Genomic DNA, 26,417 nt, shown 5'->3' with positions numbered 1-26,417 from the left:
TTAGCTCAGTTAGTATATAAGTCCGTTTAGCAACCCTGTTGTAACAATTGCGAGCGTATAAGCATATGTACTGCGAATTGCGAATATGTATAATAATTAAGCGTTTAGTTGTAGGAAATGTATCTATGTTAGTTTAATGTCTCTAAAAATCAACTGCGGCGAGTGAATCGATAATGTTCTCTGAATGAAGTGCGTTAGAAGAGTAACCATCCATAACCATAAAAATTTAGAGCCATATAATAATTGAAAATAATTTTTCCACTATGTGCATTTTTATATTTAATTTAGTCAGGGTAAAAATTACTACTCAGTATAGTAAAATTTATAGTTTTATAAAATTTACTATATAGTTTAGTAAAAATTACTAGACTGTCAGTCTGTGAGTGGATTACCAAACTTTTTATTAAAATTTCCTATACAGTATAGTAAAATTTACTATAAATTTCTCTCAGTGTAATAAATAATCGCTTCGGTAGGAGGCCATATACCAAAGAAACAAATCGGCGGAGATACAATAGCTATGTTAAAAACGAAAAACAAGTTCGCTACTCCTCACGAGAATCCGGAAACACGACACTAACGAGATAAGCTCCGGTCAAAATCGACACCCGTCATACCGCTTTATATCCGCAACGACGCACACCTCGCGGCGGCAACGGACCGCACGAGTGCAGCCAACAAAACAATAATAATCGGAGGGTCGCGAAGCGCCAACTGCCACTGTAGTCGCGGCGAGCGAGCCCTTTAATTACTGGCAATCTGCATAATGTGGCTGGAGAAATGCGCGTGGACGCTCATGAATGAAATATCCAGCCGCGCGCACGCGTTGAATTGAAAATCACTGCGGACGCGGCGCTATACACGAGACAACGCGGCGAAGACAGAGAGGCTGATGGATGGATCCTCGTATGTATGTAACAGACTAATTAGTCTCTTTGAACGAGAACCTTTCCAATTCTGCAGCGGCGACTGCGTTTTGTTGTATCGCCCGGCGGACGAATTATTCGCGTGGAAACCTTATACACACGCAGACACGTCGCAAAAAAATGAACGATTTTCCCTCTTCCAACTTTATGGCGCATATAAGAGACACATAGGGGCGCATGCGGTAGCCATCAGTAATTTACTCAGCAAGCTTGTTATTTCTTCACGGAATTTTCCTTCAAACGATAATTCCGACCCCAGCTGAGTGGCTCGGCTTTCTTTTCCAGCCGCACGCGCGTAACGAGGCGCCGGAAAATTTCATTCATCAGGAGCCGGGGAAGATTTTTTCTTCTTCCTCAATTATCGCGGTAAATTGAGTAAAAACTGTAATTTTCGTCCGCACGTCGATATTAATTTTCTTAGCTCGCTCGGCTCAAAGCAGCCGTAAAATGTTTTACACGAGCGCCGCTTGGAACTGCAGCATCGAGCTGTTTCTATTTTTCAGCGCGATGGCACGTTATGCGCGAGACCAGAGCAGCCAAATTAGCGGCTTTAATTGTACATAGCTATATACAAGCGCTAGTGGCTGGAGACTAGAGCCGCTTCTTTTTCTTCTGTTTCGTTCCCTCTGCACCACGAAAATTCCAGGCACGTTCGCGCATTACGTTACACGCTCGGCTGGCCGTTATGCGCGCCTTTTTTGGGGCCAAATCTGGAGCAGTCTGCTGTATGGACCGCATGAGAGTATGCAAAATTTTACGCTCGATTTGTCGAATAAGGGAAGAGAAATCTGAGCTGGACGGGATGCTCGCGTAGCTTAATCTGAGTTCGACGCGGGACATTTAATTAGAGGGCGACCCGAGCTCCTGCTCAATCTCGGGCGCTCTCTAATCAGACGCAGCGTGCGTATGTAGTTCGGACAGGGATTCCTCCGAGCCGAAAGAGACTAAGAATAATCAGTCGTGTCAATAATTAATTGCGTCCTTGACGCGCGAGAATCGCGTTAATTGATCATACGCGTACGCGTGGAGGAAGACGGGGTCTAGACTGCGTTTTTCAACTCCCTCGAGTAATTAAACCTCGAAAACGCTCTCCTGCCGCATAGCTGCTGCGAGATACATTTACTATACCCCTTAAATGGCGAAAACGGAAGTCTCGTTAATTAAAAGCAAGGTATAATTTTTTGCACCAAAACACACATTTCCAATCTGAAAACGTGCTCGCGCGCAAGAGAAAAAGGAGTGAAATTTGCACGAGGCAAACGAGCTGCATGAACTGCAGCGGCGACGCGAAAATCCGGCCTCTTCTCGAACGAGGAAAGATAGGAGAGAGCGAGAGAGGGGCCCTCCAACCCCGTATAATGCAACGGGGGCGCGCGCGAGCGCAAGAACAACCGCATAAAGGGGGGCAAAACACACGGCGGCATCTCGTAAAAATCGATCGGCCGCCTTTCCCCGCGCGCGCGCTTATAGAATGCAAAAAGGCCGCGACGCAAGTGGAAGAAAATTAAAAATAAACCGCTCGCGCAACCTCGACATTCGCGTCGAGAGATTAAAAGAGAGACAGCCAGAGATAAGAGGGGATTATTACCCGGCGTACGGCGGCGAGCATCATCCTCCTTATTCCTCCGGTCCGCTCTTCTGCTCCAGGCTGGCCGACGGCGTGGCCGCTGCTGCTGCTTCCCGATAAATCAATGCCACAATCGAACAACTCGCGCTAATATTATCGTAGCGACGTCGCCGAGCTGCTGATTCGACGCTGTCATCCGTCGTGGCAGGCGAGAGGAGGCCGCGTAACCGGCGTCCCCGCGAAAACCGAGGCCGACTCTCACGCATTCGGCTCGCGCTGCAGTTCCGAGACAAAGGCGAGCAGCAACTCCTCCCTTCGGCGGCACCTCCGGCTTTCTTTTATTCAGAGCATCGCGGCACTGCACACGTACACCGCACGTCGCCGTTTTCCCGCAACCGCGCGCGACGAGGGCCGTTGGATTTTCCGGAGAGTGAGAGAGAGAGAGAGAGAGAGAGAGAGAGAGAGAGAGAGAGAGAGAGTTAGAAACAGAGTGAGGCAGGACGAAGAAGGCGACGGAGCAGCGGGGCAGAGGGAGAGAGGGATACGGCGAGAGAAAAAAATAAGAGAACGGAGAGAAAGAGACGCGAGAGTGCGAGAGAGAGAGAAAGAGAGCTGCTGCTGCTGCTGCTGCGGCCGCGCGAGCAGCTCCTTCGTCGGCGGCTACTCGTCGGTAACTACTGCGAGCGAGCGCGCGCGAGGTTCGTGTGTGCAGTAGCGCCGCGCGGGCTATAAACTCGCTTTCTCTCTCTCTCTCTCTCTCTCTCTCTCTCTCTCTCTCTCTCTCTCTCTCTCTCTCTCTCCCTCTCTCTCTCTCTGCTGGGTGGTTGCCACCAGCACGGACATGAGCGCAGCTCCGGCGGGGGCCGTCGACGCTCGTATCCCTCTATACGCGCGCGGAATATTGTCCATCTGCGTGGGTGGACGCGTGTACGTGTGAGGAATACTATAAATTGGCTTATCTTTGACTCGGGGATGTGCAGGATGTAAGATGCACGGAGTGAGAGCTTTCTCGGACTTTTCAACTGCGCCGCGCGCTAATGGATTGAAATTCCGGAGTTCGATCGCAGCTCTTGTTTTCCTGCAAACGGAGCCGAGTGCTTTTCGAGGCGTTGTATGCATGATACGTTTGTGAACAAACGCCCGTGCTTTGTGGGTTCGGCGCTCTCGCGGGGTAATATATCACGCACGAATAGGCGAATTCGCGGTTAAAAACCTTTTACCAGGACGGCAAACCTGCGTGAAATACATACGTGTTTGACGCGACGTATATATGTCGACACACGATCTGAATTTGTAGCGCGTGCGGCGAAGAATAATTACATGCGCGCGTTGACAAAGTTGACCGATTCGCTGGATTTTCGCATTTCAAATTTAAATTAATTAGAGAAAATTTCACGATCGTCGAAAAAATAATATTTTCATCTCGAGAGCAATTCCATTTCGTAATTGGCTTTCTTTCTGCTTATATTTTCAGCTGCGCGCAGAAAAGCTTTTGTTTATGTAATTAGCAGTTGATTGCACTCTAGATTCTTTCTTTCTCTCTCGTCGAGTTTGACTAATGACGCGCGATCGTAATGAACAAAATGCGAGCACTTTTATACATTTTAGTGCGCGTACAATACGAGTAGGATAATATTTTTCGAAGATTTTCCAGGGCTCTTTCGAATGAAAAATTCACTCGGTTCAAGTAGACTCGCGCTGCAAAACGTATACCTACATACAGTGTTAAATTTTCATGACACGAGGGATTCCCGGAGTACATAAATTTAAGTGGGATGCTTATACCACGGTGAAAAGGTATTTCCACGGTGTACTGCAGTATCGCTACAAAGAAATCCACATGATAGTAACCTCAATGGGAGATCCGCGCAATTATTAAACATTTCTTTGTACCCGGAAAATTCTCTGCAAGAAATTTCACCGAAATACTTTTCCAGGCCACCGGGCTCTCGGCATCTCTTTTCGAAAAATTTTCAGCAAAACGGTCAGAAATTTTAAGAATTTCCGGATATACCAGGCGGTGCTCTGCTGCTTTTCACCTCGGCGATCCTCGCTCGGCGGGAACACGGTCAGTATTTCCCGCGAGAAAAAGGTCGCACCGCGCGAATTAAAACGTCTCCGATAAGACCCTCGCTCTCTAAAGGGCTTCCTCGACTAATACAGCCGCGCTGATGTATAGAAGAAAATAATAATACAAAAAGCTCGCGCGCGGTGCAAAAAGGATGGATTTTCATCCGCGGCTAATCCCGAGCAATCTATAGATGATCTCGGCAATCCTAGCCCGAGCGCATTATATGTACAGCATAAGCGGTATTCTATGCGCCGCTGTGTAGCCCTTCGGCGCGACGACCTTTCTTCCTGCTCTGCAGCCTCTCTCTCTCTCTCTCTCTCTCTCTCTCTCTCTCTCTCTCTCTCTCTCTCTATTTCCTTCTCTCGTCCGTTCTCGCGCTACAGTCTGCAGCGCAGCCTTTTCTCCCTCGCACGCTACTCGTTTTACAACCCTTCTTTCATCGCGGTCAATCATCTTCGTGGTGCCGTCGCGCAAGCCCCGGTGGCAGTGCTCTCTTGCCGCTTTCCCTTTTCTCTCGACCCTTATATATGATGTGCTGAGCAAGCGTGGGTGGGAGCAGCCTTTGTCTCTCTCATCCACCTCCTCCTCTTCCTCTTCGTCGTCGTTGACGACCGCACGAAGACCATAACGACGACGACGACGACGACGACGGCTTTTTTCACCGGCAGCTTTTTTGTTTCTGCGCTTCTATACGTCCCGGATAAATTAGAAGGTGAGCCCTATCTCCAGAGGTTCTTTTTTTGCCGCCCTTTCTCCCGTCTCCTTTTTTTCCTCTTCTTGTTTCTTGCTCGCTCGCTTTTGAGGCTGCAAAACATTTTGACGGATCCCGGGATAGTGCTCTTATGAGCTTTTCTTTCTCATCAGCGGGGAGATCTTGTTTTGCGTATATTGTTTTTTTTCTTTGCTTTTGCTTCTTGCTCGACGCGCGAAAATCGTTGTCGACTGGAGAGTTTTCTATTTGGGCCGAGAGCGCGACACAAAACAAGTTAATACTCGGCGAAATCGCTTTAAAACGCGGGAGAAACTTCGAGTTATTGTCGAGCGAGACGCTCGAAGCTAAAAAAGAAAGCTCTCATTAAGCCGGGCACTTAGTTAGGAAATTTAACTTCGTTTCGATCCAATATAAGCCGCTTTAACTCTTTCATAATGGAGTGTGTGGAGAAAATTATAAATGGATTTAGAAGTCTAATTTACGACTATAATAATGTTCAGGGTCGCCGACGTCGAGCAGTATAATATTGGGTTATATACTCTCGGAAAGCAGGATTCACATTTGAGAAAACTTTTTTCAGAAAACACAATTCAAGTTGAAAAAGTAGCCATGAAACGTTTCAGACTATTTTGAACCTGAGAAATGCTTCGAATAAAGTGCACCTTTTTCGCCTACTTTTTCCCCCAGCATAGCGCGAAAATTCTAAAGGAAGACAAAAAGGGACAATATTGTGGGTCAAAGACATAGTGCAGGGATAGGAATGTGTTGGTAATGCTGTGCTATGTACACCTCGAGCGACCCTCGAAATTCCGTGCGCTATAGACTTTGCCGTTTTTCCGAACCCAAGCGCCGATCGATGACACACAACAGATATGAAAGAGTTGCCAAACGAAACCTGTGCCTGAATAATGTTGAAAGTCGTTATCGTTACGCGATAACAATATTCGCCTCGATGCGTATTCGCAGTCGTTGGGTATGACAGTTGTCTGCATTTAGTTCCCAGTCGACTATGTGCTATTTATACGGTAAAATTGTTATCGAACCAAAGGTTTCGAAACCTACATTATGCCCTATGCGAAACGCGTATCAAAGCCGTCGTTCAACTGGAGTGTCATGTTGTCGTAACTGGAAACCTGTAACGTTTGTACATTTCTGCGAGAAGAGAACTTTTCCATCACGCAGTTGAAATTGCACTCGCCTGATTTACTTTCGCTGCTAGTTTCGAAGAATACTTTACAATCTTAACAACTATTATCTACAGTCATAGATGAAACTCAGGGCGGACAATAATATTTCTTTACGCTTACAAACTTATCTCTTTCGCGATGTTAAATAAAAGTTTATCAGGGTTAATTACATCCCGCGCAAAAGTCTCATTTCTGTTGCGTAAACATTTTCTGAAACTTTCTTTCGCGCAGTAAAAGTCGTCTGCTCGAATTGATTCGTGTTTTAAAAACTCTTTACGCACAACTACATCAGCGATGAGAGTAAATTATACTTGCGATTTGAACATTAAACGAGACTCTAAGTAATTACACGTTACACCGAGAAAAACTGTAGTTGGCAGAGAAAATGCGACAGTCACGGAATAAAGGAACGGCTCCGTCGCTGTGATGACGAATGAAAATTAATTGAAAAAATGCCTTGAAATGTTCACAATTTATGCGCTGCTTATTATGTTGTTTCTAAAGCATGTTTAAGGTAGCTCATAATTATTATTACGTGTGTACCCCCGACGCACGTGTACAAAAGAGTTTACTCGGTGTATGAGGGAGTGAAGAAAGGATGAAAAATACAGAGGATTTATTGTAATTAATGTGCCTCTTCTAACAAAAATTTTAATCAGAATAAACTTTCTAAATGATGCAGTGTTCGTTAAAAAAAAGCAGCAGTCGCGGTCGAGAAAATCTCCCCTTCTGTAGGAGTAATTTAACGCCCCCATTATTAAGCTGACTAATGTTTGCTCAGACGCGTTTTCACATTTATTATGAGTCGACTTGGTTAGAGTAATCATTCGGTACCTCTATAAAACACGCAGCATACTCGAAAACTAATTGGCAAAAAAAGTTCAAGCAGACAAAGCAATAACAATTTCAAACGTCGAAAGGAAAAAACTTTATTCCCACCAAAAAAAAAATTAATTCCACAGAGATCCGTCCAAAACCTTTTCCAGATTTTGCAGCGGCTTTTAAAGTGAAGCCCATAAATTCACTGTCTCCAAACTTGAGCAAGAGCGATTTATCGCACTTAAAAAAGACAGGAAAAAGTATTCTGTTCCAGAAATAGAGTCGCCCTGCAAGAGGCATTCAGCCCCGCGTACATAGTATATACTACGAGAGTAGCGCCTAAAAAGAAGGGAAGAGAGGTCGCGCTTCCCGCGGAGACAGGAAAATAAGGAGGCGCGACACCAAGACAGAAGATACGCAGGAAGCGGTAGCAGCAGCAGCAGTAACGCCGTCTTTCTCTTCTTTGGCGAACATACCTATACCTATACGCGCATATAGGTGTATAAAACACGAGAAGCGGGAGAGCGCGCGTGGGAAAATCGATAATTCGGCCGCACGGCGCGAGCTCGCAAGCTCGGATTTTTATTGTGGGGCCGAGCATATGCCCGCACACGAGGCGGAATAAGGGACTTGTTGATGGAATGTACGAGAAGCAAGGTACGAGCGAAATATTTTACGACGTGCTCTTTTATATCGACCGGCCGCGACGAGGGAATCTCGTCTTTTGCTTTCAAAATGCGCCGCAAAGGCTCGTCCTCTTCACTCGGGCACTCAGATAAATAATTTTCGTCGCTGCTATACTGCTGCTGCTAGTGTGTGTGTACTTTGGGTATGCCATACGGAGGTATCGTGACCCTTGGGAGAGTCAGTGCGCTTGGGAGGAAGCACATGTGTCGCCTGTCTTATTTGCGTCGTTTTATTTATTTTGAGTATGTTCCTTCCCGTATTCCAGCGGACAGGTATTGCGAACGATTTACATTGGCTTATACGTATGAGAATTTTTTTCAAAAATAGCCGGTGGTATTTGGTGTGGCAATGTATTCCTTGAATGTCCAGAGGAATTTATATTATAATACAAGAGCGAGCTATAAAGAGTACGAACGCGTGATATGGTGGGCTCAAAATTAATATTAAAGTCGTTAAATAACTGGTATAACTGTGATGCAGCTCAGTGAAAATTCAGTATACTACATAGCAAGTTATACTTTCACTTGTTACATTGTGGTTCAAAAGTACCAACTACAAAGTATTGCGGACCTTTGCTGAATTGATTTAATTTGAACTTATCAACAACCTTTTAAATGATTGCAAAGTCGTAATAACGTGATTAAAAATCATTCGAAACCCACTTGAAGATGCATAATAAATGAAATGATAAGCCTTTTTACTTTTGTTAAATACAATGATTTCTCTTACCTTTCAGCGATTCCATTTGGCTGTATCTCTTGCAAAAATATTCCCAGTTCGTTTCTATCTTTACTTCGCAGTCCAACTACACTGAACCCAAGACTTGCTCCTTCTGATTTGAATAACTGTAATAAAACAAAGCATTAGAAACAAAATATTTATCATGTTGCTCAACAGAAATTATTATAAATTATCCATTGGATCGTTACCTGGACTGTAAAAATTTGACGACCTTTAGCAGCAGTTTCAATGACCTTTTGGAATTCTTTTGCATAGGTTGGCGTCATAATAGGTGGCATTCCAATGACTTCTGACGTTAAACTAGGACTTGTGACCTGAATGGATAATGACTTTTTAGCTTACAAAGTTTACATCATAAAATTCAACTCATTAAATTTAAATTCTGAGAAAATGCAATCTGCAAATTGATCAAGACGATTTTTGAGTGGCAATAGTGTTCATTTGTTTATATTGGTGTGGCACTGAGCTAGATAAGGTAAGTCACCTAAGCGTGAAATTGAATGTTACATAACTACCTGTGCACTGGTATCTTCACTACTACTGTGCAGCAACGGTGCAACTGGAACTCTCTGATCGTCTACTTCGCTCGAGTCTTGATAGAGATTTTGATACATTGCTTGTCCAACAGGCTGGACAGGTGTGTTAGGAACCGAAAGTTCAAGCTGCCCACCAAGATTAATATCAAAATCACCAGGCAATATAGACGGATGTTGTCCTAGCTGACTGTTGAGTTCTGCTAACGAATCTTGAATAGTCACAATGCTACGGAATACTGGATCCTCTAGCAGTGCAATTAGCGATTGTAGATCCTGACTCGTGTGTAGCTGCAACTTTGGATCGTCGCAATCCTCCACTCGCTTCTGCACATGCTCCAGCAAGTGCAGAGCCGTTGAAATATCTGGAAACAAATAACCGAATTAACGAATTAACCTAAAAGAATCCGATCAAACTTAATGTTCATCGATGAGTTTGTCGCTAAGATTCAAGAATATCAACTCTCACACCACAGACACTTCAAATACCAGTCAATCGAGTCAGCGTAACAAAAGTCACTCTCACCTGTATTCAACGTCATTTTGGCTTCTTTCTTCTGAAGCCTAGTCAAAGAGAATCCTGTAAAAAAAAGCAATGTCTATCAAGCTCAGTGAGCAACTGGTTCAAGGCAACGAGAGCCTATACATATACGCGAGTAATGGCCTGTCCTCCATGTAGGTACACGCGCACTGGGGATGTGCAACGATCGAGATGCAGGTGCACATGAGCTTTCACAACAAAACGTCGCGAGGGGAAACTCGCTCAGATCCCCCCTGGCGTAAGTGTAGCTACCTGTCAAAACAGGCGCACAGCAGCGCAGTCTAATTGCCATTCCCGAGTGCGCGCACTTGTTTACAAATAAGCAAATGCGGGGACTGGTCTCTCTCTGCCCGTGTACTTGTCGTGAAAATCAATAAACAATTACTCGAAATCAATCGGGCAGCCACATCCGAGAAGCTGACGGCTCGGCGTATCTCGAGGACGCCGTTGACTTCTCGTGCGCAACTCTCTCTCTTTTCCTCGTATAGAAGCAGCACAGCAGCAGCTTCGGTGTCGACGATGATCCGGGAATCGTGCGGTTGACTCGTCGCGCGGAATAGCCTACTCCTCCAGGTCGCGCAGGCCGCGGACACATTGACAACTGCGGAGGGCGTTGCAGTCGCTCTCTGCGTGTGTATGACGTGCGTGCACTCGTCCAGCGATGCGTGGAATTATGCTGCTTCGGCGAATCGGAAGCGAGGTTCCAGGGGAACTGTCGCGCCGCGAGATTCGAGAAACGAACGCTGCCCAGCGGAAGAGAAGAGACGCCAGATGGCGCCAGTCGACGGAGAGGGCGCGTGCGGTCTGGAAAAAATACGAATAGATTTCGCTTCGCTGATCGGGCCATCGGGGATTGCGGCGAGGGGAGGAAAATGATAAAGAATGCGTGGATCGCCGCCGGTTGAGGACGTTGAGGTTATCGAGGGAGAAGATGCCGAGGACGAAGGTGACTTTCGCTGATGATGCTGCTGCTTTTGGTGAAGAACAGGTGAGTGATTACTTGCGACAATCAATAACAAAGCGCGCGGCGAGCTGAGTCTTCTGTCTTGATCGGTTATTCGCGGAAGCAACGGATGGGATGTTTACGATATATTTTTTCCTTGTTTGGCTACTCGGTATAGTCAAGTACTTAGTTGATCGAACGTTCGGATTAGATAAGTACAGCGCTTATGAGGGATGCTGTTAGTGCAACGGAAAATGATAGACGGGCGCGAAAGACACGATAAAACTTGATTCGCACGAGGTTCCACATACTTTATTTATAATTTCCATTTCATGGAATCGGTGCAGCGCAGTCGACGAATGACCAACGACTTTCGTGGGCAGCGAGCTGCCCCCGCGTGCAGATAGAAATTTATGCTCGTATCGCGGCCGCTGCATTATTTAAGAGTAAAACGTGCACGGTGGCCAGAAAGGCCATATAAATATAACACTCGTGAGCCTGGGAATGCATAATTAATCAGCGGAGTGTGGTAACGCAGGATGCTGCATACCGTCCAGACCTGTAAATACTGCATGACTCGGCGCAATAATAAGCTTTATGTCCTTTATTTCGCGCGCTCGGTTACTCGTTTCTCGATTCTCAGCGAGAAAGCGGTCCGTTACTCCTGACAATTTCGCAGTAAAGAAGCAATCGGTATACACCATCGGCTCACGCACGATTGCACGTCGCTCTTCCTACACCGGCCTTCCCACGTGTGCCGGAGCATCGAGGCCTGATGTGTGTAACGGGCCAAATTCCCGAAAACAAAAAAAAAAATTCCTCTCCACTGGTCGAATCAATTACGTTACAGTGTCCTCCTTGACCCGACATCCGAGCGTATGTACATACGATGTGGAATCTCTAATCCGTGGTTCCGCAGCGACGCGTGCGTATCGAGAGTCGCGGTGTAGCGCCTAATGTCCGCACACGAGAGAGCATCGACAGAGAGGGAGAGAGAGAGAGAGAGAGAGAGAGAGAGAGAGAGAGAGAGAGAGAGAGAGAGAGAGAACCCCCGCTTTCCCGGATGTGGCGCGCGGAAACCGAGGACAATGCGAGCAACTTCCGGCTGTGCCTGCTCGCAAGGCCAGAGAGCCGATGCATCACGCATATAGGTATAGAGCATGCGTGTATGGGTATAATATAGACCCCACCTATACGTGCGTGTACAGGTGGCTACAGCGGTGTGCGCCTGTATATTTGTACACAAATGTAAGAGAGGAAAAGGAGGCGGAGGTTACCCCCCGCAAGCTCTCGCGCGCGACTCGCTCTGTAGCCTGTTATTTTCGAGTCGCGATTTCGGAGCTCAGTCTGATTACGGGTGCCAGTCGCGCCGCTCCGGCCCTTTTCACACCTCTGGATAAGCGCGCGGCGCGCGCTCTCTTTCTCTGTCTGTGTACCTTCTGCATACTTTTATAGTATAATTGAACTGTGCAGGTGCTCCGGATTCTGTCTGTTGGATTCATGAGAGACTCTCCTGGCGCGTTGGACGCCTCGCCGAGCTTTCCTCGTCAACTGCGATCGGGCAGGAGTTCGATAAGTGAGAAACTTGTTTTTTTTTCTTTTTTCGAAGCTTGGTGCTTGGGACTGGCTGCTTTTTTATCGTTATAGTCGTCGTAACAGTGAACAAAAACAAGTCTCATTGCTCCGTATATGTCGAGTGCGATTGATGACGAACAATGGCTTCGAAATTTGAAGTTCAACTCTGCATAAATGAGCATGTACTTTAATGGCTCTCTCGTGGGAGCCCACAATGCACAGCTTTGGTTTTATGGCCAGTGTTAAGTAGTGCGTGCTCTGCATTTCATTTCGGCTCTTTTCACAGAGAAATCGCCATAGGTCTGACAGAAATGTCGAGTTACGCTCGATTAAAGGCTTTACTTATTCTAATTTCGTTCTTTATAGGGACTGAACAAACGACAAAAATTGTTGAAATCGATAGAAAATAATCCTCCTCTTTTTTTCGCATAATTCTCGGAAGTAGCATGCATAAGCCTTCGCAACACCCTTCCCAACATTGCTCTAAAAATCCTTCCGTTCGAAACTCGCGCAATCGAGTAAAGAATCTCAGCCTGCGCGAATCGCGCGCGAAAATCCTCTCGTAAAGTTGAAAATCGCCCGAACAAAGGCTCCACCAGCATAACGCAATAGCTCACTCATCAGCGGCTCGTCCCTTTGTGCTGTTCACACATACACGCATAGACTACATTAAAAAAGCCGTCCATCATCGGCTCGCTTGCTCGCCCGCAGTTTTCGCAACGCGGGCCGCCGGTATAATCGGCCTATCTCCGAAATCCATCGACGAATCCTTGCTCCCAATGACGATCCGTCTGTGCGGCCGGTCGGCCTCGATGTACAGCTCCTGACTTTTCATCATCGTCGCGCGCACATACGCATGCCTATATAGTCTGCCGGTCGAGCGAGTCGGTCTATTGTGCGCGCCGCGGAGCAGCCGTCGCCGGGCATGAAAAGCTCGCCCGGGATTCCTAACGGGCGCTCACCCTGAACCGTTTCCACACACGCGCACTCTGCTCCATCCCGAGCGCGCGCTTGTGTGTGTGTGCGTGTGTGCGCGCGCGAGCAACGAGCCGCACTTCGAATCGCACTGAATAAGCCGCGAGCTATGCTGGAAGTTCCAAAGTGGACAGTCCTGGCTGTATACCTACATCGCACACACACACAGCTCCGCGAGCCCGTAAAGGCAACAGAGCGTAGTTCCAACTTCCCAGCGCGGCGAGCGCATTATTAGTGATCTATTATCTTCGCAGTTATCGCGAGTGCCCCGGACAGTGGCTGAGAGAGGGAGAGAGGCTGTGTGCTCTATGTATATGGGGACAGATTCGCACAGAGGGAAAAGGGAGCGTACGTGTCGCTCGTTTTATTGCAGCGTTAGATAGTTTTCATGGGAGTTCTTCTGCAGAGTTTAACTACTCTGCGGTGGACGTTTCAAAGGGTGGAAGTATTGAGTCGTTGGGGATGATGTACCGCTGTTTCTTTTGATGGATCGATGTCTTCGCATTTATATTTTATTAAAAGGCTATGATGAATGTTGAAGCTTCATCGAATCCGATATCTTCATTAAAAAATTATTACCACTCAAACCAGATTTTCCTCTTCGAATTTGTGTTTCAAAAATTTTAATTTTATGAAATTCGAGGCAACCTCTCTTTAAAACTAACAATGACAATTATCGGATGAACCAACAAAATTTGATCGTATAGAGTTATACTACCCCGTACAGGAAATTATTTTTCGGGCATAAAGAAATTGAGAGCATATCGTATGCCAATATATACGAAGAAAAGAGAAAATCAGAGTCATCGTGAAACGCGTAGGTTCATTATTCGTCGAGGTGCGGAAGCATCGCACCATTTTTTTTTCTTTATATTAATCCGTGACATCAGATGGGGACATCGAATAGCTGTCACGCATTTTGACTCCGGCGGCTCGTTGACCAAACTCCCTTCAATTCGTTCGCAGTCCGCTTTGAAATCGGTTCGGTGAACGTCGTCGTAAGCGCGCGCTGAGTGAGCGTCTGTCTCGCACTTTTACACGCTAGTAGAAAATTTCAGTTTTTTCTATTATCTGCCACTGAATTGTTTATATCTGTGTTTATTATTGAGAGGCATATCGATTACCATCAAGATGAAGCGAATTTTTTTGTTCATTTTGCTAAAGTTCCTTGTGCCGTGGTAAGCTTTTGTTCGTCACGCGGTATTTAACTTGTTATGTAACTTGCGATTCCACGACAGTGAACGTGAATTTGTATGAAAAGTTGTTGATTTAATTTGATTTTCTGTTGCAGTCCCACTTCGAGTGACATGACTACTTGATACTACCAGTTATCAGAATTCAAAATGAAAAAGATTCATAATATGTTCAGCATGGTTCAAGCAATTACTGTTCTCACGGTGTTGAAGATGCTCGTAAACGGTGAGTACCTCTCGACGATTTTGTTGAAAAAAAGCTAACGAAATAATAATGACGTCGATCGATTGTTTACAGCTCAAACTACTTGTAATGGTGGTGCGGGCAGAGTTGTTTACGAGAGGTTGCCAGACCAGCAATTGCAAGGCTTCGACGACGAAGTGGTGAGTTTTATAAGAAAAATTGCAAACCTAATATGCCTTAACCATATTTACCAACAAAATATACAATGGATATTCCTTCGTCGCATGTAGGTAAGGGATTCAGCACCGCCGTTCCGAGTATTAGAAAAGTGTCAGGAACTATGCCTAAGGGACCGGACGGCCACCAACAACTTGGTGCGAGCTTGCTCGAGTTTCGACTTCCAACCGGGCACGAGGATAGCTTCCTTCAGCGGTGCAGCCGAGTACGAGGAGAGCACCTGCTATTTGAGTGCCGAGCAAGCGCAGCCGGAAGGCATAGGGAACCTCATGATGGTCCCCAATAGTGTGCACTTCACGGAAGTATGCCTCGCGTGTAAGTTACGACATTTTCACTGCTCTGCATTGTTGGCGATGCTTCCTCTCTTAATCGAGCTAGTCATGCCGCGTAAACTATAGCCTGCTTCCGAAAGTCGCAGGTAAATTTTCCTATGCACGGCTGACCAAAATGCGCTCTATCTACTTTGCCATTATCGACGTTATGAGCAAACTCTCATCGTCTTTCGATGGAACGAACCAACGCTTACATTTTTAAGACTGGCGAGTTCCCGCAGTGGTCTTTTTTTCAAAACTACATGCTTAGTTAAGCGCTTAATCAAGGTTTGCTTTACTACGCGTTGGAAGCACGCAGGCGGAATTAACGCGCATTTAGTCCGACATGCGATTATTTTTTCTCACCCATACTTATCGTCTCAAGTTCATCTGAAATTATACATTCACCGGGCAAATCGTACCGCCCAGCCGAAATCCATTGTTTCCGAATTGATACACCACTTTTGCGGCGAAAGGCGGTAACGATATTTTAATGCACGGCTCCGTATCGACCTTCGCGCAGAGACTTCTCTTTCGCAAGCCATCTGCGCTCCAAATTACAATACTCAAATTCACGAACCTGAATCCGAATGATTTTACGATGAGCTCGCGTATACGCGCTCGTACATGTTTCGCCGGCACGTCCTCCCTTCAGATATTTTTTTTTTAATTCAATCGAGAGTATGTATAGGTACAAGTACGCGCGCGCGCGTACTCGTTTGAATCACAAAGCGCGAACAAAGGCATTAACAATGATTCGAGGGTGTTCATCGGCGTGAACGAAGTGTGACAGCCGCGGTAACCGGTAAAAGGCACACGCGATCGTCACGCATCGGCGCCTGACGCTCTATGAACGAAATTTAGGAATGTGTGTGTAATTTTTTTGCCTCGATTATATATTAAAGAGGCTTGTAATTAGCGCGACGATTAGCCGGACAAAGGGATTTCGTATTAACGCCTGGATTATGCGCGCGGTTATTCTTTCTCGGGATGTACGGGCTGTGGTGATGATTTTCTTTTTTGTTTAACGATTCTAGCGAGTCGGATTGAGCGGGAATGTCCGAACCGCCGCTACGTTTTCGAGAGGCATTCCCGGAAAAAGCTGAAACTACCGGCCACGGATGTGAAGGAAGTGACCGCTGCTAATCGCACGGAATGCGAGGACAGGTGAGATTCGCGAATATATTGTACTTTACTTGTTTGAGACGTGGAAACTGTACAACTAAGATTACGATCTATTTTTTAGATGCCTCAACGAGTTCAGCTTCGTCTGTCGGTCGGCCACTTACGACGTAACTTTGAGAAGCTGCTCACTCAGTAGATTCACCAGGAGGACGCATCCGGAACTTCTCGAGGATAATGCAAATTCGGAGTACCTAGAGAATACGTGCTTGAACGGTATGTACTTTTAAACAATCTCGTTTTAAAATTATGAAAAGTAACGTGCATGCAGTGATAACGTATTCATATTTTTAGCGGAACATCGCTGCGACGGTTTGGCCGTGTTTATCAAGGAGGAAAACAAACGTCTGCGCGGTCCGTTTGAAGTGGATATTTATACGAATCTAACCCTCGACGAGTGCCAGGCGCTTTGCTTGAGGGCAGAGAAGTATTTCTGCCGGAGCGTTGAGTTTGATGAGCAAACTCGCCAGTGTGTCATTTCGGAGGAGGATTCCGTTTCCCAGAGGGATGATATTGGAATCAGCAACAGTCCTAGTTATCACTTTTACGACCTGGTCTGCTTGGACAATCGTACGTTTTCCTGCTTATAATATATGCACTGCCCATTTTGTACTGTACATTCAACTCTTTTCTGCTTTGTCGATGAAATTCACAAAGGTTGTAACGCACTGTAATATATTCCTAAATGCAAAACAATTCAGACCACAGAATTGTACAGAAATATGTCATACTTTTCACCAATAAGGAAACGCTAATCGCGTTACAACTTTATTTCATCACATTTTTTTCTCTCGCATACCTGAAAATAACAAAAAAAAAAATTGTTTTCACTCTCTGCACAGATCTGGATATTACGCACCCATTCCAGCGATAGCACCTCGCACTTTCGCAACAGAACAAAAAAGCAACTCTCAGAACAATTTCACGTTCGACGGCCTATATATGCACCCGCACTATTGTATCTCTCCGCCGCATCTCTTTCGTGCAGTTCCATAACCCATAAAGCTGCGGCGAAAAAAGGGGAACATCTCTCCCGATCCGAGCGCGATCGCATGCGCGCGCTCGGCAAAGAAAAACCGTAATAAGCCGGCTCGTCAGCAGTGCATCTGGCGCACAGATAAAAGACGACATGTACATAGCCGAGCCGTGCGTAACAATGCTCGCTTACGAAACGTAGATCCGTCCATAGCACGAGGCTCCGAATATCCGGACAATAGTGTCTCCTCCCACCTGTTCTCGGACGGCCGACGACCGGACACGGCCTTTCAGCGCTTTCGGAATTCCCGGCTCAGCGGGGAGTTCCACTCGGAGATCACCGGACGCAGCTTGAGCGAGTGCCTCGACGAGTGCCTCAGACAGACCAGCTTCCAATGCAGGAGCGCCGTCTACTCCGAGCACTTCAGGACCTGCAGGCTCAGCAGGTTTAATCAGAAGGATGGGCACAGGATCATCTACGATGCTGATTATGATTACTATGAAAACCTTATGCGTAAGTGCCTGGATTGGATTTGAAAAGTAGTTCGAGTGAGCTACAAGTAGTCAGAATTGAATTTGGATAATGTTTTATCATAGATCAATATTTAGATGGAGATGGAGGCTCTGGATACAGGCCGGATCCGCTGGGCCAAGATACCAAACATGGACGGCCATTCCTTGGAAGACCCGGTAAGAATGAGTTGAATTAACTGCTTTTTACACTAGTTTAGCGATGTCCACGTATTTATATTTTTTTTTACACAAAAAGGATATCCAGAGGACTATCCAGGCGGTAACAAGGTTGATCGATTCCCAGACAAGTACCCATTCCCAGGTAGTCGATATCCACTTCACTACCTACCTGGAGACGAACGTTACCCACCCGCAGGTAGTCGTCCTCACTACCCGCCACCAGGCCCCGATCGTTACCCCATGGATCGATATCCGGACGACCGTTACCCGGGAGGCGATCGCTATCCCGTCGTAAATCGTTACCCCATGGATCGGTATCCAGCTGGCGATCGTTACCCCATGGGAGACCGCTACCCAATTGGAGATCGTTATCCCACCACTGATGATCGGTACCCTATGCGCCCGATCAGCGGCCGTTATCCAAGTCGACCACCGCCAGTGAGACCCGGTGGGGGTAACCGGTTCCCAGGAGTCATACACCGGTACCCAGTGGTAACATCGCTGGATCGACCAGCTGGATATCCTGGACCTTCGAGATTCCCTGTTGGCACCACCGGATTCCCGGCGGTTGATGACAGATATCCTCCGCCACCTCCAGCGACACCGTTGGATCGTTATCCACTTCCTGATGATCCAGTTGATCGATACCCCCCTGGGGGACTGGATGGCAACCGACTTCCGGAGAGGTATCCCGTTAGCGACCGATACCCCGAAAAAGATGGATATCCCTACGGCGATAGGTGAATTGTCAATTTGCAAAGTAGAATTTTCAAAAACAAGCGTACTTCACTTTACCGAGTTAATCATTGTTAATGCTGTTGTAGATACCCCGGATACACCGGCAAGGACTACGGTGAACGCCCGATTCACACCGGCAGCCCCTACGGTCCAGCTCGCCCAGGCATCGGCGGCCCAGGAGGCAGTGGTGGCTCAATAGCCCCATTGCCCGGTAACTCTCTCGGTCCTGGCGGTTACGACGAGGGCGGCATCGTCGGCGGTGGTTACATCGGTGAAGGCGGCGTCTACCACTCACGGCCCTTCGGAACCAGCGGCGGTCCCATAATCGGTCGACCGCCTCTGCTCTCGCGCTGCGATGAACAGGAGAACTTCCGCCAGGTTGGACAAGGAACCCGAGTCCGCAAGCCCTTCGTCAGGAGGTACACCACCGCCTCGTCGCTATCTCAGTGCGAACGAGAGTGCGCTGACGCCAGAGATTTCGTGTGTCGGTCTTTCAACTTTAGACCGTATGCGGCACTCTACGGGGCTGAGAGGGATAACTGTGAGCTAAGCGACAGAGACTCGAGGGACATGGATATGGGCAACCCGATTTATTACGATACAGGCTCGGATTATGATTTTTACGAGAGAAATAACGGCAGACAAGGCGTTGACGAGTGTCTCGACGGTGGGATTTTGTTCACATCTCCTTTCAATACAAAAAAAAAACAATTGTTACACTTATTATATCTGTAAATTTTAACCGTTTCAGTGAGCCAAGTTTGCAACGAAGATGGCATGGAGTTTACTTTACGCACGCCTGAAGGATTTATAGGTAGAATTTATACTCACGGCTACTACGACCGGTGCTTCTTCCGCGGTAACGGCGGAACCGTTAATGTTTTGAGAATAAGCGGAGCTCAAGGATACCCTGAATGTGGAACTCAAAGAGTAAGATAATATTGGTTACATACTATTTAAATTTTAATCACATGCTTATATATTAAATGAACAATAATTTTCCAGTACGGCGATACAATGACGAACATCGTTGTAGTTCAATTCTCCGATTACGTCCAAACCGGAAGAGATAAGAGGTTTAATTTAACTTGCCTCTTTAGAGGACCCGATGAAGCTGTTGTTACTTCTGGTTACATTGGTGCAGGGTATGTACACTCATCTATTGAATAACTTAAATTAACTTTTAATGTTGCATTATTCTAACAAAAAATAGATATTTCAAATGTTTTTGAAACGATAAAATGAAAAATTATTTCAATTCGTTAGCAGATCGGGTTCGCCGATTCCGATCGAGTACTTGCCAGCTGAGAATACTCTAAGCTCGCGAGTACGACTACTGATCTTATATCAAGGACGACCAACTACTACTATTGCTGTCGGTGATCCTCTCACATTCAGACTAGAAGCACAAGACGGGTACGTATCGTTATCATAAATTCTGTTTTCCTCGTTACTTCTCATTTCAAGCTAACTGAAAAACTTTGCAGATCTAACTATGCTACTGATATCTTTGCGACAAACGTCGTAGCTAGAGATCCCTACTCCGGAAGAAGTGTGCAACTTATAGATAGATATGGGTGCGTAAGAATTGTAACATTTTAAAATACACAAAGTAATATTTACCAAATTTTTAATTGCAATTTTGCCTTTCAGATGTCCGGTCGATAATTACGTCTTCCCTGGCTTAGACAGACTGCGAGACGGCGACAGTCTTGAAGCTCGCTTCAATGCTTTCAAGATTCCCGAATCGAATTTCTTGGTCTTTGAAGCGACCGTGCGAACTTGTAGAGAGGGTTGTCAGCCAGCCTTCTGTTCGTCAGGCACAGGAAGGAGTGAGCCGTCTTACGGAAGAAAACGTAGATCCATCAGCAACGAGACCGAGATCGAAGATAATTCGAACTCTACAAGCGCAAATTTGACCGACGTGTCCGAGAGTAATGTCAACGGAACTGACGCTGAAGTTAAGGATGCTTCTGAAGCTGAGGAAGAATTCGTTAGGGAGATGATCGAGGTACTTATGCTTTGTGTGAAAATCAAAATTGTATCAGCTCATGTGAATTCATATGATATTTAATCAATGTAAAACCTAATCCATCAGGTTTTCGATTCGAGATACGACATGACAGATCAAACAGAAGAAGAAGAAGATAATACAATAGCTGAAAAGAGAATTGCCCCGGTGATAGACAGCGTGTGTATAACTCCAAATGAATATTACGGTCTCATCACTGCAGTTGTCGTCCTCGTGGTTATTTTGGCTTCGATTGTGCTACTGACAGTATTAATTTACAGGTACTCTCACCAAAAAATATATTTGATTTCTTACAAATAGTCTTTGTATCAAATTCGATATATTTTCAATACATCATTAATAACATGCACATTTTACTGTTTAGGAAATACGTTTATGCAGTGATTGTTAAAAACCGTAGGGCCGATAGATCGTCGAACCATAGCAGAAACTCCGACGATACTTATAGTACGCGAGCGAACAACTTCTCCTTCCTGCGATCTGGGCTCCAGAATCCGAGTCGATCCTCGTAAGTCTCAAAATACAACTGCGATGAAATGATCACTTATCAATAATCAGTGAATTTGATTTTTACTTCTAGACCGACAGCCAGATCGCTGAGTAACATGATAAACCAACGCTCGGCCTCATCTGCGACTTTGGCTGGGATCGCTGGAACGTCGAGCAATCACCGAACGAATTTCGACCCAAGCGAACCGATATATACGGATCCATCGCTCTTTGAAGTGTCGCGATGCTCACTTGTCGAATCAAAGGGTTCACAGAATGACAATTTTCACTTGATGTGAGCAGATACCTGAAATTGAGCTTTCATATCTTTGATCGTACGAAACATTTCGATTTACCAAAGTGAATGTTTCCTTAATTTATATTAAGCATCATCATTTTTTATTATATTATATATTTTACATTGTGCAATATAAAGTATTGGTTCTCGCGTACCGTTGTCAAGTTTAAATTACATCTATCTTTGAGTTCCTGGTTATAGCAGGAGAGAAATGATGAAATTACTATTTGCTTTACATTGGATTAACCAATGTTTCTTATAAGTAGTGAATGCATTATTATTATTATTATTATTATGGAAAATATATCATTTATACTTTATAAATACTTTACCGCTCGATAATGGATCACATGCGCCATTCAAACTTTGATACAAGCAATTTTAGTGTGTAAGAAAAGATTTTGATCGAATTTTGTTGCATTTATTAATTGAAGGGTATGTTTAAGGTTATTGTTACATTGACATTATGCGATTTTAAACGCAAGTCGGTACAATAATCTTTAAAACTGCCAACTGCATTTGTACATTGTAAACAACCTTATTATGTAATAAAATCTAAATGTAATTTAAATATAAGTATTTACCTATATTAAGATTTTTAAATAGAATACATTTTCATTCAATAAAATTGTCATAACGTTTTTTTTATCTTTATAACAATTACTAGATATAGCTAAAGTAGTAAACGTAACAGCTTTTTACAGTACATATAAATAAACTTTTTAATAACCATATAATAAAGATTACTTCTCTTCGCTATCATCAATCGCGGCTTCGCAGTCTTCTCTCAATCTTTGCAATTTATAGTTAGCGCAGATCATACGCATTCTGGCTTCTTCCTTTCTGTACTCTGCCTCTTCGAGTTTTAGCTTTGCTTCCTCTTTCAACAAAGCAGCTGTATCCAACTTCAATTGCGCCTCGGAAATCGTGTACTCGTACAGCTCATTTTTCTGCATTTTATTAGATTTCGGTAATTTTGGTTTAATCTGATTTTTAGGAGACTTTTTCTTCATTTTTTTCGATGGTGGATCTTCAGTATCAACGAAAATTTTATCCATTGCTACTGATTCGCGATTTTCAACTTGCTCTGATCCAGCTGCATGCCCATTTAATTCTATATCTATATATACATTAAATATTATTATGCATTCTGTATGTACTTTGTACTGTATTGTTATTTTTATTAAATAACATAAAATTTTTATAACATTTGCCTTTGTTCGAATGTCTTTGAAAAGTAGAGGGCAGCAACCCCTCGAACGCAAACGGTTCCGAGTCGTTCGGTTGCAGCACGGCGTTCGGCGGAAGTCGCAGAGACGTTGGAAGCGGTTGCAGAAGGGGGTCGCCAGTCGCCATTTTCTCAGTCGTTCTTTAAAAAAGCCGTTAAAAAGTAGTGATTTTATTTTAACAAGAGACGAAACACCGCTAATAAGTCAGAAAATACCGTTTGTCATCGAGATTGGATTCTTGCTTTTTAAAATTAGAAGGCAGCATCCCTTCGAACGTAAACGGTTCAGAGTCGCTCGATCGAAACACAACGTTCGGCGGAAGAGCCACATTCGCCGGGGGCAGTTGCGGTGGAAGGTTCTCGCTCGCGGTTTTCTCCGTCGTTCTTTTAGAAAGCAGATAAAGGTAATGATTGAACTTTACTAACTAACAAAAAACTGTTGATAAATAATTGTAGATAAAGCGCAGTAATAAAGTACCGTTTGTCGTCGCGATTCTTTTTGTTAGCTTTCATATTCTCCCAGCATCTCCGCAACTGGATGGAGGTCCGTGAATTGTCCGAACCCACGAGCGAGTTGTACTCTTCGGTTAGCTGGGACCAAGCCGACTTTTTTTTCGAGCCGGAACCCGAGGTGTCCAGTGGTTTCTCCTCGTCGCCGTCCACCAGGTATTTATATATCAAATTAACTAAAATTTCTCTTTCTTCGAAACTGTACGTTTTTCGCGTGCCCTTGCTCGCCGGTGTGGACGCCATTTTTGTATTTTGTACAAAACCCAAGTGAAGTCGTACCCCGTCTTTTATTTGCTTTCAATTATTTCTTGTTAACTCTAGGATATGCTTAGCCCTTCACACCTATGAAAAAATACCCGAACGAGGAAAAGGACTTTCTTTACGTTTTGTACCTATATGCGATGCCCGAAGCTTCGAGAATTTTTCCGAGAAATCGCGCGAGGGGAAGGGGTGGGGAAGTGTAACGGTTTTTTCGCCGCTCGAGAATTTCGGAATACTGAAAGGACTTATGATTTTATTCTTGTTCGCGCTAGCATTTGCTTATTCCTTTATAGGTATGGAAAAACGCACTCAAAGAAAGAAAAAGAATTCATGTCGGTTATTTTCGACGCGATACCGGAAGCTTCGAGAATTTTTCCGAGAAATCGGGCGTTAGAGGGGAAGATGCTTCAGAGCTGCGGAACGGTTTTTTTGCCATTCGAGATGAGATTCGCGGATACAGAAAGTATGGTATTAGCTTTGATATACGATATTGAGTTTTCTAAGTACAAAATATGTACGCGGGTCTGCGATTTTTTCTCACTGGTGCACACGCTCATGCGATTTGATAATGCGGTAAGTGTGGAAATTAATATAAAAGTATAACAAAGATTTCGCTTATAATAGTGGATTTATTCAGTCACAAATGCTTTTCTGCATATATTTCTTTATTTACATATTTAGAAAAGAAAATAATTATGCTATATTTTACACAGTTGCGAATGTAAGTAAAATAATACATTGCTCGACTCGACTGGGCATCGTGAATTTGAAAGTATAAATGCTCATGACGTTTCATGAGAAACGATTACTCGACCCACATCAAACTATTTCTAATTTAAGTTTTACCATTTTGTGAAACAATGTCGCTGTCAATACTTTTTAATATATATTACATAAAAAACACAATTATACGTATTTGGTGAGGATGAAAAGTTTAGCCTGAAATGATCACTGTTTTTATCACCAATCATACTGTGGTACCCTATAGGTAAAGTTATCACTTTTTACTATCGTAACACCAGCTCCATAGTAAGGCATTACATAGTGTGAGCCATCGGCTGGCCCAACGATTTGTGTAGCTATTAATATCACATCACAAAATTGTCCCAAAAACAAGAAACCCAAAGTACTCAATTTAAGTAGACCTAAAGCTGGATAGCCGAGATAAAACCTATCGGCTCCAAACATTCCCAAAAATATGGAAAGTAAAAGCGATGTTTCAAAAGAGTATCCATTGCTGCAATCATAAGTTAAATTATGAGAATCGCGTCCCTTACTATTTTATAATTTTATTATAAAATTTGAATATCTGTTAAGTTACTTACGTCCATTTACAAGGAATATCCTTTTTAAAAGTATTGTTTTTGGTTTCACTGCATATAAGTCTATCAGCTGCTTGACAAACCACTGAAAATTTATACATTTCACAGTGAATAAATAAAATAATTTAATGACGTGACTGATTCTAATGCCCTTAGAAGCTTTTTTGAAATTGAATATTTAAGAATGAATGACATGATCTAAACAAGTAATTTTTCTTTATTAAATCTGACGTTTTAAATGTATACAATGTCTCTTCAAAGAGACGATTTTTGTTCCATCATACAGAAAGTACATTTAATATGCTGTGTTACAGATTGCAAAGAACATAAGATTGAAAATAAGAGACGCTTGTTGTACCTCGACTCTCGTTCATTATTCTTTGCAATTTTTTTACACAGCATACCAAATGTGCTCTCTATCTACATGAACAAAAATTGTATCTCTGAAGAGGGACGTTATGTATGTCTGAGATGTCGTTTATTGAGATCATTCATACATTTTTAAATCTTTGACCATAACTACTGTAACGTTTAAAGCGGTAAAATTATTTGAGGTTAAGTAGATTACAGAATCAAATTTAATAACTATATAAAGAGCTTATAGCTGAGAATAGTTTACCTTTGGCCTTGTTTTCTTTTGTACATCCTTTTGGCTGTTGAGTCTTAGGGTCAATAAAATCGTAATCAGGATGAGGACAAATATACTGTCCCATTCGCAGGTTGTTGCAATCAATTTCATATTTGTAGTCCGCTCCATTGCTTAGAGGAATACAGAATAATAGCAAAATAACGCAACAAAACTTTATAAACCGAATCATTTCAACTTGTCACATTTCACTTTGGAATGTCTCAGTACTTATAATAAACAAAATTATACAAAGAAAATAGTCATCTTCTTGAGTAGTGCACCAATTTCAAAGTAAAATTTTATGACATCTGTAAGTCACATTTGAAGCAATTTATATACTACAAAAACGCGATACTTCAGATAAATTGTTACATTTTTTGAGTGAATTTATTTACTATTATCTTAATGATAGCTTTCTATCATAACCAGACTTTTAGAAGACAACATAGAGCCATAGAGGGCACTTTACATTACCAGAAACTGTTTTATCGATAATATACTCCATAGTACGTTTTAAATCTCTCATAGAGATGGCGTCGGTATCGCCAGCACTTTGTCGCTTTTACTGAAGTTTGGTTTTATAAGCATATCCGTTTTTGAGTTGTATGATTTTCAATGTTAACCCTTCGTTGCATAAAATATTAACATTTTACAATTTTATCGTTATTGAAAAAATGTATTTATTTTTTAAAATAATTTTAATACCATTTTCGTTTTGTTTTTGGAATTTGTTGATTTACTGATTTATATCATTTTTTTATTATTATTTATTTTTAGTTTGTCGACTACAAAATTCGTTACAAATTACTGCTTTTAGTATCAAAAGTTATATCACCATTTAAAATAAGGTGTTACAATT

At 43.9% G+C, this 26,417-nt stretch overlaps 4 protein-coding genes across 10 annotated transcripts in view; 1 reads left to right on the top strand and 3 right to left on the bottom strand.

Moving 5' to 3' along the window:
- The window catches only part of LOC100114281 (multiple PDZ domain protein), an 83,950-nt gene extending 73,495 nt beyond the window's left edge, over positions 1–10,455 (bottom strand). Inside the window, exons 1-5 of one of the 7 annotated variants that reach the window (XM_031929715.1) lie at positions 10,170–10,455; positions 9,770–9,823; positions 9,226–9,608; positions 8,899–9,024; positions 8,699–8,814 (exon numbers count right to left, since the gene is read on the bottom strand). In XM_031929715.1, the coding sequence (XP_031785575.1) occupies positions 8,699–8,814; positions 8,899–9,024; positions 9,226–9,608; positions 9,770–9,785 (641 nt within the window). In that variant the 5' untranslated portion in view covers positions 9,786–9,823; positions 10,170–10,455. Of the gene's footprint in view, positions 1–2,514; positions 3,170–8,698; positions 8,815–8,898; positions 9,025–9,225; positions 9,609–9,769; positions 9,824–10,169 lie in introns of those variants that run through there. The other 6 variants (XM_031929717.2, XM_031929716.2, XM_031929718.2 and 3 more) reach the window with 6 other exon arrangements.
- Positions 10,456–10,536: 81 nt separating this feature from the next.
- On the top strand, positions 10,537–22,030 carry LOC100114312. Its single transcript, XM_008210554.4, has 20 exons — positions 10,537–10,772; positions 12,201–12,303; positions 14,569–14,696; positions 14,769–14,854; positions 14,945–15,206; positions 16,240–16,369; positions 16,449–16,600; positions 16,679–16,954; positions 17,574–17,873; positions 17,957–18,049; positions 18,129–18,792; positions 18,877–19,457; positions 19,542–19,720; positions 19,796–19,935; positions 20,057–20,206; positions 20,278–20,367; positions 20,444–20,801; positions 20,889–21,082; positions 21,187–21,330; positions 21,403–22,030. Exons 3-20 carry the CDS (start codon positions 14,621–14,623, stop codon positions 21,608–21,610), a joined length of 4,083 nt encoding a protein of 1,360 aa, XP_008208776.1. The 5' UTR covers positions 10,537–10,772; positions 12,201–12,303; positions 14,569–14,620; the 3' UTR covers positions 21,611–22,030.
- Positions 22,015–23,645, bottom strand: LOC103316501. The gene is made up of 4 exons (XM_008210375.4): positions 23,316–23,645; positions 23,054–23,221; positions 22,824–22,978; positions 22,015–22,729 (listed from the first exon to the last, which is right to left on the bottom strand). Exons 1-4 carry the CDS (start codon positions 23,588–23,590, stop codon positions 22,353–22,355), a joined length of 975 nt encoding a protein of 324 aa, XP_008208597.1. The 5' UTR covers positions 23,591–23,645; the 3' UTR covers positions 22,015–22,352.
- A 572-nt stretch (positions 23,646–24,217) lies between these two features.
- LOC100114374 (TM2 domain-containing protein CG10795) lies at positions 24,218–26,035 on the bottom strand. The gene is made up of 3 exons (XM_001599364.6): positions 25,550–26,035; positions 24,934–25,015; positions 24,218–24,845 (listed from the first exon to the last, which is right to left on the bottom strand). The coding sequence occupies exons 1-3, from the start codon at positions 25,746–25,748 to the stop codon at positions 24,569–24,571; spliced, it is 558 nt and encodes a 185-aa protein (XP_001599414.1). The 5' UTR covers positions 25,749–26,035; the 3' UTR covers positions 24,218–24,568.
- Between the last annotated feature and the right edge of the window lie 382 nt (positions 26,036–26,417).

Source organism: Nasonia vitripennis, chromosome 4 (assembly GCF_009193385.2).
Source record: "Nasonia vitripennis strain AsymCx chromosome 4, Nvit_psr_1.1, whole genome shotgun sequence".
NCBI classification, from domain to species: Eukaryota; Metazoa; Arthropoda; class Insecta; order Hymenoptera; family Pteromalidae; genus Nasonia; species Nasonia vitripennis.
This window is presented reverse-complemented; position numbering and strand designations above follow the sequence as displayed.

Coding starts and splice junctions, on each gene's coding strand:
- LOC103316501 (XM_008210375.4), bottom strand. CDS start 23,590: ATGGCGTCCACACCGGCGAGCAAGGGCACGCGAAAAACGTACAGTTTC. Junction 23,222..23,315: donor AAGAATCGCGACGACAAACG/GTACTTTATTAC, acceptor GCTTTCTAAAAG/AACGACGGAGAAAACCGCGA. Junction 22,730..22,823: donor TCAAAGACATTCGAACAAAG/GCAAATGTTATA, acceptor ATGTATATATAG/ATATAGAATTAAATGGGCAT.
- LOC100114312 (XM_008210554.4), top strand. CDS start 14,621: ATGAAAAAGATTCATAATATGTTCAGCATGGTTCAAGCAATTACTGTT. Junction 16,955..17,573: donor CCTGGTCTGCTTGGACAATC/GTACGTTTTCCT, acceptor ATCCGTCCATAG/CACGAGGCTCCGAATATCCG. Junction 19,721..19,795: donor CTGAATGTGGAACTCAAAGA/GTAAGATAATAT, acceptor ATAATTTTCCAG/TACGGCGATACAATGACGAA.
- LOC100114374 (XM_001599364.6), bottom strand. CDS start 25,748: ATGATTCGGTTTATAAAGTTTTGTTGCGTTATTTTGCTATTATTCTGT. Junction 25,016..25,549: donor AAAAGAAAACAAGGCCAAAG/GTAAACTATTCT, acceptor ATAAATTTTCAG/TGGTTTGTCAAGCAGCTGAT. Junction 24,846..24,933: donor GATATTCCTTGTAAATGGAC/GTAAGTAACTTA, acceptor TTATGATTGCAG/CAATGGATACTCTTTTGAAA.